Below are 14,952 nucleotides of genomic sequence, written 5' to 3' on the forward strand. Positions count from 1 at the left end.
TGACTGATTAAACTGTGTGTGCAGTGTTGGGAGGCCCTCATAGACCAGCACCTCCACTGTGGTTTGACTTGGAAGTGGGTGATATGGCTCTATGGCAGCCTGCTCCCTGCCTCAGGGTCGGGGTGCGGGACCATTTTGCTGGTGAGGCTTACAGGTTCCTGAATCAAACTGCTTACATCCAGCTTTGGTCAAATTCGTGAACCTGTTTGAACCTTAATTTCCTTATCTGTAAGTAGGTTCCTAATATTACCCACCCTCTAGGTTTTGGGCGGGAATAAAATAATATGTCTAAAATGCTTTGGAGGGTCTGGTTAAAGACAGTGCTAGCAAGCTATCACCAGCCACTGCAGCATGAGTTCAATCTCTGACTGGCCAGGGAGCAACCCACATGGTGCAGCAGACCTCTCCTGACTCACCTGCTGCTCCCCTCAGCAGTGTACTTTAGTAGATCCACCTGTTCTGCTCCCCACTCTCTCTGGTGAATCCTCTCACCCCCTGCACCAGTTCTTATATGCATAAATCTTTAAAAAAAAATTGCTTTGGAGAGTGTTTGGCACATGGTCCATTCTCAATTCATGGATGGTGGTTGCTGTTGCCACCACCAGCAGTGGCCCCAAACAGTTTTTTCTACCTGGAGAGCCAAGCTGGACTGGCATTTTGACCAGGTGACTCAGGAGTATACTTTTGAGTGGAAATTTCTGTGTATAAAATTTCCATGGAGGAAATTTTGAGGAATTCAAAATTGAGGAATGGTTGTGAGTGTGATTGGTAAGTCCCCCCCTGTGTCCCTGGGCAAGGCTTCTGACCCTCCCAGCCCCTGTGGGGAGGTGGGAATGCCCAGCCCAGGAGTCCTTACTGCAACTCAGCTGCTAACTAATGTAGCAGCAGAGCAGACTTTATGTGCTCGTACTTTACGTGCTCAGGTGGAGCTCAGCGTGTCACGTGTTTGTGAATCTCTGGGTCCTTATCTGGTAACTCAGAACCCTTGGGCACAGCTGCCCTCTGGCCGGCCTGTTTCTGGCAACTGAGTCGCCTTGTGTAATTGTCAGTTGTTAACCCCATGAGCTTCTGGTTGGCTCTCGAGTGCTGGTCTTTGTGTTCAGAGCCTCAGGTTGTACTGAGTTTGCACGTGAGCTGAGAAATGTCCAGAAACAGGCGTGACGTCCCAGGTACCCCTGTGGCCCTGTGTGATCTTCCAGGTCACTGACTCCTTGTGGTGACCCATGCTCACTTTTGGCACTGGCCTTTCCAGGTGACACATATCGTGTGATCACCGAAACTCAGTCAGGTGTGCAAATACTGAGGCGGGCAGCTCCCACCTGGGCAGCACCACTGGGGACACAGTCAGTGAGCTAGGTGGGATGATGGGGTTGAGAACCAGTAGAATTTGCTTTTTAAATACTCTTAAATGGGCACAAGGAAACTTAAGTGTGGGGCCAGAGAGGGGGGAGGCTTTGGCTCCTTGGCAGCCATAACGCTGGCTACTGGGTCGGGTGGCTCAGGCCGTGCTGCGGTTCTCATGTATTTTCGTGCAGTTACCAGGGTCTTTTTGAGTAGATTCTGTTGACGTAGTTTTCTTCATTCCCCTGAACATTAACCACAGGCATGGTTCATTCTCTCAATCCCCCTTTGCTGTCTGCCTCTCCCCTCCTGATGATGCCAGTTCCATTTGGAGTTCTGGACCAGCCCCTCTTATCTCCTCCCTGAGTGTCCATGAAGACCCTTCCTCTCTCCCCACACTCTGGCCACGGTCCACTTCCACAGGCCCGGCACGTGTCTCCACTCGCACCTGCAGGAGTTCAAAAGGACCCCGTTGCACAACGTCATTGTTGACTCTTCTCCCAGGGGTCAGGCGTGATTTCAGATTGATCTTTGTACCGTGAGGTCACGACCAGGGACCCGGGCTGTGTTCAACCACTATTGAAAGAATATCTTTGCTGTCGGAGTGCCTGTGCTAGAAATCCAAGCTACAGGAAGGCGCTTCCTCTTTCATAGTGGCCTAGTTGACTACAGCACGAGTGGGTTGGGGTGGTGAGAAGCTGGCTTCCCAAACTGGGAACTGCCCGCAAGGGTCTCTGGATGTCCCCAGGCCAATGACATTCCTTACTACACAGAAACACAACCCAGTGTGCATGTTTTACCAAGCGTCTTTATGATTTTTAAAACACAACATCCAAACTGTGAGACTCCGGCCCAGCGCACACCCTCCCCTATGATTGTCACTTTTACCTGGCCAGGGACATTCAGCAACCTTTCGTTATGGCAATAAGGTGATGGAATTGTATGTGCCAATTAGATAATATTGGAACATTTAAAAATAGATGAGTAACTACTGACAAAAAGAAGATAAAGTGGCACGAGGTGGCAGGTTGTAATCCAGCCATGGGTGTCTCTGTGTGTCAGTCCACGTGTGTCTTTATTACTCTCCATAAAGCACGATTCCTCAAGGATCACTTGTGGCATTGAATCACTTAAAGTAGAGGCATTGGAAAGAGGACAAGTTCAGACCAGAGCTGCAGCAGCCTGTCACCATCTTACCCTCTCTACTTCACACAGTGTGGTTATACCGGGTCTTGGACTTGTAAAATAACTGAGTTTTTGTTTCTGTCAATGTAGTGATGGGTGAAATTTACCTTCCCTCACATCTACAAGCTTTGAGTCAGTTCGCCTTTTAAACAGAGAAGCATGAAAAAGGCAATTGAATATCCTCTTTGTTTATGCAATCTGAACTTGAACATCGTGGGTAAGCTACAGACAACTCTTACTCAAATAGGAAATAAAAGGAATATATCCACATTCCAGGCAACTTTATCACATCGTGGTATGGTCCTTTTTCATAGCAATTGACAAATAAAACCTTTGGCATTTGCATATTGTGTTTCTATAATAAAGTCATTAGCTATTCAATCGTTGTGAAGAATTTGTTTGTCCATACAGCATATGTGTGTGTGGGAGAGTGTGAGTGAGCCATACCACGTCTTAAATTCCCATGGGTCGTAGTTTGACTCTTTGAAATGGTGTAACCTCGATGTTATTAGAGATATATGAAGCCCAGAGCTTTTCATACTTTCTGTGTGTTTTGTGAGTGCTTGACATTTTAAAACTTTTCAGTGTCCATATGTTTTTCTCAGCCTGACTAGGTAATACTGTGCGGTTTCAGATAGGGGAGAAGAGTTAAGCATTGTTTGATAAATGCCCCCAAAGGACAGATGAGTGAAGCTAATTTGGGAGAAGCCCAAGATTTAGTTGGATAAAAGCAATGATTTTAAAGATGGCCATTCTTTGAAACTGCTGACTTGGAGTCTGAGGGGGGTGTGTGTGTGTTCTTTATAAGAACTGACGAGTGCAGAGTCAGTGGATAGTTTTGGTGACTATTTTATTCTTGCTTATTTTGTATGTGCTAGCTCTTGACTGCCTTTGGCAGTTGGGAAGCTCTAGGGAGTCCAAACTAGAACTGATTTCAACCCAAACACTTGCAGTCTTTACCAGCCTTCAGATCTGCCCGCTGCCCTGCAGAAACATCCATGGTGGTGGAGAAAAGGTTGGGGGAGGGGGTGACGAGAGGGGGCAAGAAAGGACTTCAGCAAATGGTGACTGAGAGAGATTCCTGCAGAGCCAAGCCAAGGTGAAATTCGATGACCTGGCCTGCTATCCATTCTCACCCCCAGCAGCTTCACCCAGCTCCCTTTCTCCTAGAGATCATTCTGATTTTAGGCAAATCTTGGGGTGGTTATGGGTTTGTTTAGGTGTCAAAATGCAAGGAGATTGTGGATTCTACATACCCTATCAAAGAAAACACACAGCACCTTCTCCACTCAGGTGAAACATTTCCAGTTGCCTAAAACAGTTCTTCCCCTTCTGTCCCACATGTGTCCCCATGCCCCCCAAGTCCAGGCACCCTCAGTGAAGGGAGGTGGCATTGAGAGAGCTGGGGTGTGTTTCTGGAAGAGGTGCAGGACCTTACAATGATCCTCAAGCTTCAGCATCTGTCTATTGCATCAGTAAGGTATTAATCATGGTTTTCATCTTTATGGCTTTTAGCGCACATCTGTAAAATAACAGAAGACAACTGTAGGAGTGGAGATTTCCGGGTCTGATAATAGTCTGTCTGTGATGGTCAGGAGACAGGTACCCGGCTCCTGATGCCAGCCAGCCAGCTGGGGCTGCCCCACCCCACCTGCAGGGACCCTCCAGGCGGTGCTGCTGGATTCGGCACGTGGGCGGTGTCTTGAGAGAAATTCCTGTCTGGACTAGGGTTGTGGGGTGCTGCGTCTCTCCACTTTTGGCAGGGTGGACAGGGGAAACTATTAGAGAGCACAGTGGGACTTTTAAGCCCCTGAAAACAGTTGTTAGGGAATCTGATGTCTGGCCTGACTTCTCTTTTAAAGGTCTTTCACTTCTGAATCATCTGTTCTGGGAAATGGACACTGATTTCTGTAGAAAAAAAATGTTTGCAATCAGTTTTATTCTTTTTTCTTACCTCTTTCATATACTTGGCTAGTTCCTCAGACCATTTTACTCATACTTTGAAAATTTAGAAATTTCCCCACTGTCTTTAGACTATATATTACAGAATTTCATAATAAAGGGACCTTTGGGACTCCCTGGCTCTAAGCACATTGTGGTGGTGTGACGGCCTGGTCATTTATCGAAACAACTTTTCTCTATTTTTCCTGACACCCCCCCCCCCCAACTTCTCCTGAGACTTCCTTTGACAGCAAGGAAAATTATCGATAAGTTGAGTAACTGACCCTGAAATCTAGGCTCAGTGCTCAGTGCAGCTCATCCTTCTCCACATTTAACCCCCCCGTGACTTGGAGAAGATGGTGTTACCTCTAGTCCACAGGTGAAGAGACCAACAGGTTTATTCCCAGGAACACAGCAGGGAAGCAGTGTAGATCAGAACCATGCAGATGACTCCTTTATGGCTTGGGGACCGTGTGTGTGTGTGTGTGTGTGTGTGTGTGTGTGTGTGTGTGTGTATGTGTGTTGCCTTCTAGAATGTTCCTGGGCAAGCCCCAGCACTGTGCTGGCCCTTTTCATAGGCACCTTGGCTGGAGTCAGTTTTCCTCTCACTGTGTTGAAAAGCACAGGGGGCATGACCCTAAGGGTCGGGGGGGATGGCCAGAGAGGTGCAGTAATGAGGACACAGCTCCTCGTATCCCAGGAGGGCTAGGGTGGGGGTGGGAGGTGGGGTGAGGGGCTACCCTGGACAAGGGGTGTGGGCAATAAGTAGGTCCATCGAGGAAGTAGCATGAGAGTACATAGACCCTTGTGTGTGTGTGTGTGTGTGTGTGTGTGTGTGTGTGTGTGTAGGTGTGTGTTTTAATACCTCCTTCCCCCACAGTGCTTGTCTCTGCTCCTTTGTTGTCCTACAGCTCTTTGGCCAGCTTACGCAATTTTCATAGTTGTTTATTATTTGTCTTCCTCCAGAGGTTCTGCCCTGAATAACATGGACCCAGCCTCTGTGTCATCGCTCCCTGGGTTGTTGCATGACTTGCTCAAAATCCAGCCCAAGAGGCAACCTGTCGTTAGGCCCGAGGTAGTTTGAATGAGTTTGTGACCTGTTGAAGTCTGGATTCTGGCCTATCTGGGGAGCAAGGATGAGTTTGGTGGGAATCGGGGGAACCTGTGACTGTGTTAACTCCTGTCTGTTCCCTCCATCAGCCCCCCACCTCTCCTCTCCCAGCTTCTCCCCCACCCTCCTTTATGCCAACTTGGCCCTGAGGGACCCCAGCAAGAGCCTCTGGAGCAGAGGAGGAGCAGCAAGGGGTGGCAAGGGGAGGAGAGAATCCATGTGGTGTGATGGGAACAGAAATGGGGGGATGCACCAAGGCACCCCCAGGGAATTAGCTCTGTGCCATAGGGCAGAGGTGCTAAGCCTGCCTTCCAGACCCTGGAAAACTTTCTGTATGTCAGATAGAAAAGAAACTTGATGAAAACTATTAACTCTGGGACCCCCAATTTATAAAGTAAAGGTATCCTTTGGTGCCCAGTGAATGGAGGGTTCCCTTCCCTCACCCAAGGCCAGTTCCTTCTGTCTAAGTAGGCCCTTGTCCCACCATGCCCCAGGATAGCTGGAGGGCAGGCCTCTCCCCTCCAAGAAGGAGGCTGCAGCTCCCCAGGGCCGGGCCTCTGCAGGAAGCCCTGGAGCCCTGGGAGGCCTGTTTGTGACTAGAGCCTGCAGGCCAGGGGCTTCCACCCGCCTGGCACTACTCCACCGCCCAGGTCTTGGCGTTCTTTGTGACTCTTCCCTTCTGCCTCCATCTTAGAACACCTGATACAGAATGCTCCCTTTGGACCAGGAAAAACCATCAGACAGCAAAAATCATTAAGGGTGGCTTTTGTTGCAGATGAAGTTTGCGTCATTTCACAACTGGGCAGGGGCCTACCCACCAGGGCCAGGCCTGCTTGTTTTGGAGCTCGGTACTAGGGAAATTTGGCTGCTTAATATCTTTACCGCCATGATAACGAGAGAAACATTTGCAGAGCGTTTCCTTTGTGCCCAGCACAGTGCCATCTCCTGAAACCCTTGCAGCAGGCATTATTATATCATTTCCGTTTAGGGATGACGAACCGGAAGCTCAGAGCAGTTAAGTAACTAGCACAACACACAGCTGGGAAAGCAAACAGAGCTTGGCCTCAGGTTCTCTAACTCCAGTGTCGGTGTCACCCAAGTAAGGGTTTGCCTTCTAAGACCCAGTGACATGCTTCTTGCCGAGCACACCGATGCCTGGCCCTGGCTTGACAGAGAAATGGCCGCTTTGGGAAGTGTGGAAGGGTGTGAGAAGTGAACGCGCGTGTGTATAACTTTGTCCATTAGGTGATGTCTAGAGCAGTGGGTTCTCAAAAAGCCAAGCCCTAGAGAAGGAAGCTGAGCTGCGCAGACATGGGCTTCAGAAGGCAGTGGGGTTAGGTGTGCAGGTCACAAGTACTGTGTCTTCTTATTACTGAAGCCCGTCGTGTCTGTATGTCCTCCACCCCCAGTGTCTCCCTTTCCTGCCTTGGGCCACCGTGGCCACCTTCTCCCAATGCCTCAGGACCTAGCCTGACTCTCTGAGCTCCTGAAGACCCTTACCTGGTGTTTGAGGTCCCCCCACATAATGGGAGCTTTGAATCTGGACCCTGCGGTCAAGGGTGGGCGCTGTTTTTGGGCAGGGTGGCCAGCGAGGGATTGTGCTTTTGTAAATAAAGTGTTATCAAGGCACAGCCAAATCCACTAGTTTATATGCATGGTGGTTTTGTGCTACAAAAGGGCAGAGTTGGGTAGTTGCAAGAGAGACCACGTGACCTGAAAAGTCTAACATATTGACTCTTACCCGTCAAGAAACATCCCACCGATCCCTGCTGTTTAGGAGCAGGTGATCCCCGCAGAGCCGCCGCTCTGCCTTCTGCTATATGGGGTGGGGCTTGTGTGGCAAGGCGGGTACAGAAGGGGGAGGTGAGCACGGGCCTTCACGCTTCTTTATACACAGAGATCTCAGGGGTGTATGTGGATGTGAGCCCTGGACTGTCCCCTTCTCCCAGTCTTTGATTTACTTAGGTGCTGAAACTAATCCATGAGTTTTCTCTTTTCCTTACTCTCCACTTCCAAGTCATTGCCACATCTAGTTCTCCAGAATACAACCAGAAGATGTGCCCGTTTCTGCATGTCCCAGTGGCACCCCTTCCCCCATCATACAGATCTGTGACTGCAGAGTCCTCTGGCCTCCTCGGTCGGTCGGATGCATCTTCCAGCTGTGAGCGCCTCTCTTTGCCCTCATCACTGTTTCCTTTACATCAGGCATTGCAGTCAGTCTGGTCTTGCTTATTTAGTTCTTTACTTACTTCTTGTCTTCTTCCCCCTCTAGAATCCAAGCCTCGAGAGAACATTGTTTTGTCCTCAGCAATGTGCCCCTCCAGGTGCCCAGCACTTGTGGGTACCATGTGGTGAGGGAGTAGACATGGGTGGGTGGTGCTGGAAACAGCCTGAGAAATCCCCTCGGCCCCCTTGGCCCTCACTTCCCAAGCAGGACCCCTCCCCTGCTTGGCCTTTATCACTCAGAAGGAAACCACTGGAACACTTGTCAGCCACATCCTGTGGGCCCAGGTCGACCGCAGGAGGTGTCTGTAACCTTGGGGTCTGGGATATACCAGCCCCCACGCACACCTCACAAAACATAAACTTTTCACCTACACATTTCACAAAATGTAACTTTACCCCAGGTAGTCTGGTCTCTTCTGTTTGGTTCTGTTCTTTCTTGGAAACAGTGCTGAAAGTGGCCCGTTTCATTGGAGTAACCCGTTGCATCTTGTGACCTGTTATGCACCATGGCCTGCAGTGTGAAAACCATGGGGCCTCCCTGGTGGCACAAGGGGTTAAGACACAATCTATGAGTGGAATTGCTGGATCATATGGAAGCTCTATGTTTAGTAGGCCCAGAAATCTCCACACAGCTCTCCATAGTGGTTGGACCAGTTTGCACTCCCACCAACAGTGCAGAAGAGTTCCTTTTTCTCCACACCCTTGCCAACATTTGTTGTTGCTAGTTTTTTTAATATGTGCCATTCTCACTGGTGTAAGATGGTATCTCATGGTAGTTTTGATTTGCATTTCCCTGATGGCAAGTGATGTTGAACATTTTGAACCAGAGACACTTTTTGGGGGGCGGGGGTGGGAGGGGAGGGATTGGGGTCAGAATGGGGGGGCTGCAATTGTATGGGGAATATAAAAATAAAATTTATTATTTAAAAAAAAATTAAAAAAAGGTAAAAAAAAAATTATAGCTGTGAAATAAAAGAAAGAAAGAAAAAAAAAAGACACAATCTATGAAGCTGTCCTCAGCCACTGCAGCGCGAGTTCAATCCCTGGCCAGGGAGCAACCCACATGGCACAGCAGACCTCTCCTGACTTGCCCGCTGCTCCCCTCAGCAGTGTATTTCAGTCGGTCTGCCTGTTTGTTCCCCACTCTGTCTCTGGTGAATCCTCCAGCCCGCACACATCTGGCCTGTACCCCAGTTCTTGTATGCATAAATAAAAAAGATTTGGTCCTTGCCTTGGGGCCTCACAAGCAAGAGTGGAGAACCAAACACCAGACCTGGTGGAAGGCAGCCTGATGATTGGCGCTGGCTGGTCCAAAGAGCTGTCGGGTGAGGGGAGATTCCTGAGCTGCAGGAAAGTGTTATCTCTAGAAGTTAGAATTAAGACTTAATTGAGCTGTTGTGCCTCTCTCTGGATCTCTCCCTCTTAAATCTTTCTCTATAAATCTTGTCTTTTTTTCCCTCTTGGTGCTCAAGTTTTCCAGCAAGTTGTCAATTATTCCCCAGGTGCTTTTTAATTAAAACAACAGCAACAAAACTTGACCTCGTCCATATGTTTTCACTCATCTTCCCCCTTCTACTTCTCCTATTAGTTTTCTCAAACTACATATGTGCATACAGGTGTATATTTACGTGTGCATACGTATTTATGTATATCTGCATACAAATTGTGATGAAATTGTATCCATAAATGAAGATCCTTCTTTGCTTATTATTTTGAATCCCTTAGCACTCAATGGTGCATGGTCCTGACAGTTATTATGGAAAAAAATCTGTATTCTCTAGATAAGATGCAGATCTTTCTAAAAACTCTCCTCTCAAACTTACTACCAACTCTAATTACCTGGCATCCTTCTGTCCCCTGTTAGGGGCATTTAATGGAATTTTTCCTGGCCCAAGAAACTGCAGCATTCTCCCCTGCATATTTCCATTTTAAAAGTTTCAAGTCGACCTTTTTACTATTCCGAACTGTTACATGAAACCACAGTGAAGACTTGCAAACAAAATCCAGTGCCAGCCCTTGCTGGCTCCCCCACACCCTGCTGAGTGTTCCCCAAGGCGAGGACATGGGAGGAATGGAGAGATTAACAGTGTTCCCTGGGTGTGTCCTGACAGTGGGCGCCCCGCCCCCATTAATTAATTAATTTTTACATTTTAAAAGGACAGGTTTAATAGAAAAAGGAGGAAAAAAAGAGACATCTGCATAGTCGCTGGAGGGCAGGGGAGCTGCCTGAAGATGCTTTTCTTGTTTAATATTGGTTTACTTTGGAATTTTGAAGCATGTGAGCCTTAAATACTTGTCTCATTTGTAGAAACCTGTCAGCCGTCCCAAGCCCCTTTTGCACTGCAGAACTGATCCACCATCCAGAGCCTGCCCACGTCTGCAGTGAGCAGGTCCCGTGAACATGCTGGCCACTTTGGGAATCAAGCCTGACTTATGAGGAGGACGTTGGCTGTGCCAAGACCTGGGCCAAAGCAAGCTCCTTGCAGCTAGGTGGTTGTGAGCCAGGGAGGAGCTACCATAGAGGGCACTGGGGTGAGGGTGCCTTGGAGGCAGATTGGGAGCTGGTAGAAATAAAGGGCCCATCTGAGAATGTAGAAAAGCTCTTGTGAATTTGCTAAGCCTGAGCCAGCAGCACTGGGGGACTGTAACTTGACTCTTCGGTCTCCATAGCAGGTGCTGGGTGCCCCTCCCTCTGCCACTGTGGGTATTTGGTTTTGTTGTTATTGTTGTTTTTTTAAATGGACGGCTTTGGGGAAATCAGGCTAGATTTAAGGAAAGGCATTGTATGGACCTGCTTTGTTCCCTTCCTTCCATCTGAAAAGTCACACCACACACCACTGACTGAGCCCCTACAGGTCCTGCCCTTTCCAGACTTGGCCTTCATGCTGCCTCTGCCCTTTGCAACAAGGGAACCATCCCTTTACTGAAGAGGAAACTGACTTTCTTTGGGACTGTGATTTGCCCAGGGCCGCCACCCAGTACACATCTGATGGGTTCTAGAATATTCTTTTTCTTCTTATTACTCTCCCACCTGCCTCTTGCACTGGGATCAGCTCCTCCCACACCCTCCTGCAAGTCCCCCCCCCCCACCCAAATCTCCCCACAACCCTGTGGTTTTTTCCATTGAATCTAAAGAGTAAGGTGTTGTCATGAACAAGATACCCAGGTCAGGATTAAGAGAAACCACATTCTTGGCTTAATTTTGTTCTTTCCCTAAGAGTGTCAGTTGTCCCTCATTTCTTTGTCATATTTTTATTCCCTGTAAGATTAAACGGCCCCACCCTGAAAGCCACCTTGATGAAAACAAAAGCCACTGGGTTCCCAGGACTGAGGCAGCAATGCCACCTATGGGCCCGCCCTCCAGGTAGCTGGGTGGGTTCTAGAGCTGGGGCAGACACAGGCCTGTGAAGGGCCACACTGGACTTGCTCCACCTTGTCCACACTCAGTGGTTATAGTCTGCTGCTCTCCCTCCTCAGCCCTCCCCCTCAGATGTTGGCTTTTTCCTAAAAAGCGTGCCTGCTGTGCAGTTTTCCAAAGCACAGGGTGGAGGGTCTAGGGCAGGCCATTTGGTGTCCCGCCTGCATTTTTTGGAAAGTCTCATCGGTGCCCTGAACTATTCTGGGCTTGAAAATGTGCGCGCAAAAGGAAAGGCCACATAAGCATGTTGAATTTTCCAAAGTTGAAATCTTTCCTGGCTTTAAACATCTGGATGATTAAACTGAGAACTTGGGTGTTTAGCTGAGGCAGGTCAGCCTAACTGGGGCTTCTCCATGTTGGGGTGCTGAGCCCTTAGCCTGGGTGGGTGAGTGGAGTTATCTGAGGCTCCAGCCCCAACCTTGTCTTTGAGCAGTGCCCCTGTTCACTTTGCACCAGAAAGAGTGGACCCAGCTACACTGCTGGCTGATAGTAAGGGATTTTAATGGGTTCTGTAAATAGGTTGTGACTATTTGGTGAACTCATGAGTGAAATACAAATTTTTAGAGGCTTCTTTAAAGATTTTTAGAAATCACTGATTTTTAGTTCTCCTTCTAAGGGCTTTCTTGAACTTTCCCCTGTTACAATAGTGAAACAATTTTCTTGTTTGCTTTCTAAATCTTCCTGTCGTACAATAGTCCTGAAAATAAAAGAGTCTGTTGGCTGGAAGCAGGGGGTGGGTGCGGGTTTATGTAATTTGACTTCTTTTCTCTCCAAATCAGTAAATATTTACATATGACCTTATCCAGCAGCTTGGGTACATTCGGTCACTTGAAAGCGTGTGTTGGGAGCAGGGACTGCCCATCGGCCTGCTGCCAGTTCCACTGGGCCTCAGAGTAAGGACTTATTATTACTATTATTATTTTTATAAAATGCGCTCCAAAAACCTCCAACCAAAATGGGTCTGAGAGCCAAACTCCCTCTTTCTACAGAACCAGGTTTAAGAAATTTGCGTGTTAAAGTTTGGCTTCTAAAGATTCTACTCATTTTGGTCTGGAGCAGAGTTCAGGGAAACTCAGGAATCCAAAAAATAAATATTGGATTTTTGGCTGAGGTTTCCCACCGCTGTCTGAGTTCTTTTCTTTCTTGGGGAAGGTAATTACAGAATTCCATTTAAGCTTAAATGTCATTCTTTTGTGAGTAGGTAGGAAAAAACAAGTGGATTACTTTCCTGTTTTTGTAAGGTGGTACCAGTATCATATGGTTTAAAAACCTAATCTCTGGGCCTCCCTGGTGGTGCAGGGGTTAAAGATAGTGCTATCAAGCTACTGCAACATGATTCCATCCAGGGCCAGGGAGCTGACTCTCATAGCACAGCAGACCTCTCCTGTCCCACCCGCTGCTCCCCTCAGCAGTGAATTTCACTCAGTCCGCCTGTTCTCTGGTGTCCGCCCCAGTCCGCCCCACTCTGTCTCTGGTGAGTCCTCTTACCCTGCCCCCCCCCACCTCTGGCCTACACCCAAGATCTTGTATGTATAAATAAATAAATCTTAAAAAGAATAAAAACCTACTCTCTGATTTTTATAGCAGACAGTTTTGAGGGTAGCTCAGTCCCCTTTCAACGTCTGAAATCTGACATGTCAAGAACTCTTTTAGAAGTGAATACACATGTTTGTCAAAGTTGACACTGGAAAAATAATAAAAGAATCTGAGGTTGGAGGGCATTACGATATGAAAATGACAATATTATTATGTTATTATCATCTGGTAATAACATGTTCATTTCATCTGTCAAACTTATTAAGAGTAAGACTGAAACTTATGCTGTGGACTTCCTGTTATCAGAATACAATAATATAGCAGTTAAGGCTGGCAGTCAATAAGTGTGATAATAGCTATCCATTACTTACTGCCAATTGCTTAAATGTTTCGGTATTAATCACTTTCATATTTTAATTTTCTTTGCAGAGTATTGGGAAAGGGTCGTTGTGGTGCATAGACCCAGAGTATAGACAAAATCTTATTCAGGCTTTGAAAAAGACACCTTACCACCCATACTCACACGTGTTCAACACACCGCCCGCCTCTCCTCAGGCATATCAAAGGTAAGTCATCAAGACTTTTTTTTTGTCTGCTGAAGTTGCATTATTTTGGCAGAGACAGGGCTGAAACTGACTTAATTGGCTGTGATTCTTCAAAAATAACCAGAGATAAATGAGAAAGACATTAAGTATCATTGGAGGCACATTGTGGGAAGTTTCTACACACCTTACCGCTTTTGCTGCTGCTTCCAAGGAATGCATTTCCAGAAGGCTTCATGGTGGCTGAAATAATGTCCTCCTGGGTAGGAACATTTACAAAACAAAGCTGACAGCTTGAAAATCTCAGCCCATCATGGTATGTTGGGGTGAGAGTGCAGGAATGCACCCAGCCAGCAATGCTGTCTTCTCCCCATCTGACCGAGTGTCCACAGGTATTCACTGAAGAGCTGGTTCCGGTGTTGTCGTTTCCCGTCTCCATGCAGACGGTGCTCCTGAGTGATCATTTTGTTGTGGTTACGTGGTGTTTGCCTCTTCAAGGAGAACAGCAGAGAACAATGGAGACTTTCATTGCCCTCACATGCCCGTTTGTTTTGAGACAGGGAGGTGATGGGTGCCATTTTCACACAGATGTAAGTAGGCAGGACCATATGTAGCGAATCACATTTTTTAAAAAGTGTATTCATGTTAGATTTCAAAAACTAGCCACATAACACACAGCTGAATTGTAAAATTGCTTTTTATATTATAGTGTGTCGGGTTTGAGATGTTTGCCTCAATCCTACACACACACACACACACACACACACACACACACACACACACACACACACACACACACTTTGAATGTGTACACGTTTCTGTTGTAACCATCCAGGCAAGAGGGATCACCACCCTCGGACTACAAGTGTATGGCAATGAGGGATGGCAGGCATTCATAGATTGCAGTAGTTTCACAGTCACTTCTTTGCAGATTCTTTCCTTAGCCTGACGTTTGTTCTGCAGAAGAGGCACAAAGTGATCTTAAACAGCGTTAATGAAGTTCTTGTGCATCTCAGCTTAGAAGCATTCCTTCATAGCCCCTGGACAATCAGTCTTCAGCAAGAGACAGGGAGGAACAGCTGGGCTCTCTGAGAAGACTGCTGTATGTCTGCCTTTGCTAGGCGATTAGCGTGATGGTAGCCATAGCAACTGGAGCGTCTCCATAGTAACGCGTAGCCCAGACAGGTGCAGTTGCATCACAAGGCTGTTTGTTGCCTGGCAAAAGGACAGGCCATTAGTACTTAGATATACGCTGTTGCCTTAGAAACAAATAGCCCTACATAGCAACTACATTGGTTTGAAAGATTTGGGGGGGGAAAAAAGGTTGTAGCAGCTTTTGTCTGTGTTCATAAAAATCAGTGGAAGCACACTTTATTGGAAATGACAACTTGAGGTCATGTAGCTGTAGGAGATAAAATGGATTTTCCAAAGCAGTCCAGCCCACATTGTAGAAATGTCCAGAAGGACAGAGCCATATGCTTAGTTTTCTCCTTGTGGCTGTAACTACTCCTGAAATGGAAGAGAACTAGGATTGGAGTGGAGAGTTCCTGATACACGAAGTTGGGGGGATGGGGGAGGCGAAATGATACCAATTATTGGAGTAGTTCCCAGATTCTCATGCGCCTTTGTCATTCTCCTTCACCATCCTCCAA

At 47.4% G+C, this 14,952-nt stretch overlaps 1 protein-coding gene across 8 annotated transcripts in view; it reads left to right on the forward strand.

Moving 5' to 3' along the window:
* FOXN3 (forkhead box N3) overlaps positions 1-14,952 on the forward strand; it is a 359,639-nt gene that overhangs the window by 191,308 nt on the left and 153,379 nt on the right. For all 8 annotated transcript variants that reach the window (XM_037503725.2, XM_037503724.2, XM_054691729.1 and 5 more), the window contains one exon: positions 13,188-13,324. In XM_037503725.2, the coding sequence (XP_037359622.1) occupies positions 13,188-13,324 (137 nt within the window). The remainder of the gene's footprint in view (positions 1-13,187; positions 13,325-14,952) is intronic.

This window comes from Talpa occidentalis, unplaced genomic scaffold, assembly GCF_014898055.3.
Source record: "Talpa occidentalis isolate TD23 unplaced genomic scaffold, MPIMG_talOcc4v2.1 talOcc4.11, whole genome shotgun sequence".
NCBI classification, from domain to species: Eukaryota; Metazoa; Chordata; class Mammalia; order Eulipotyphla; family Talpidae; genus Talpa; species Talpa occidentalis.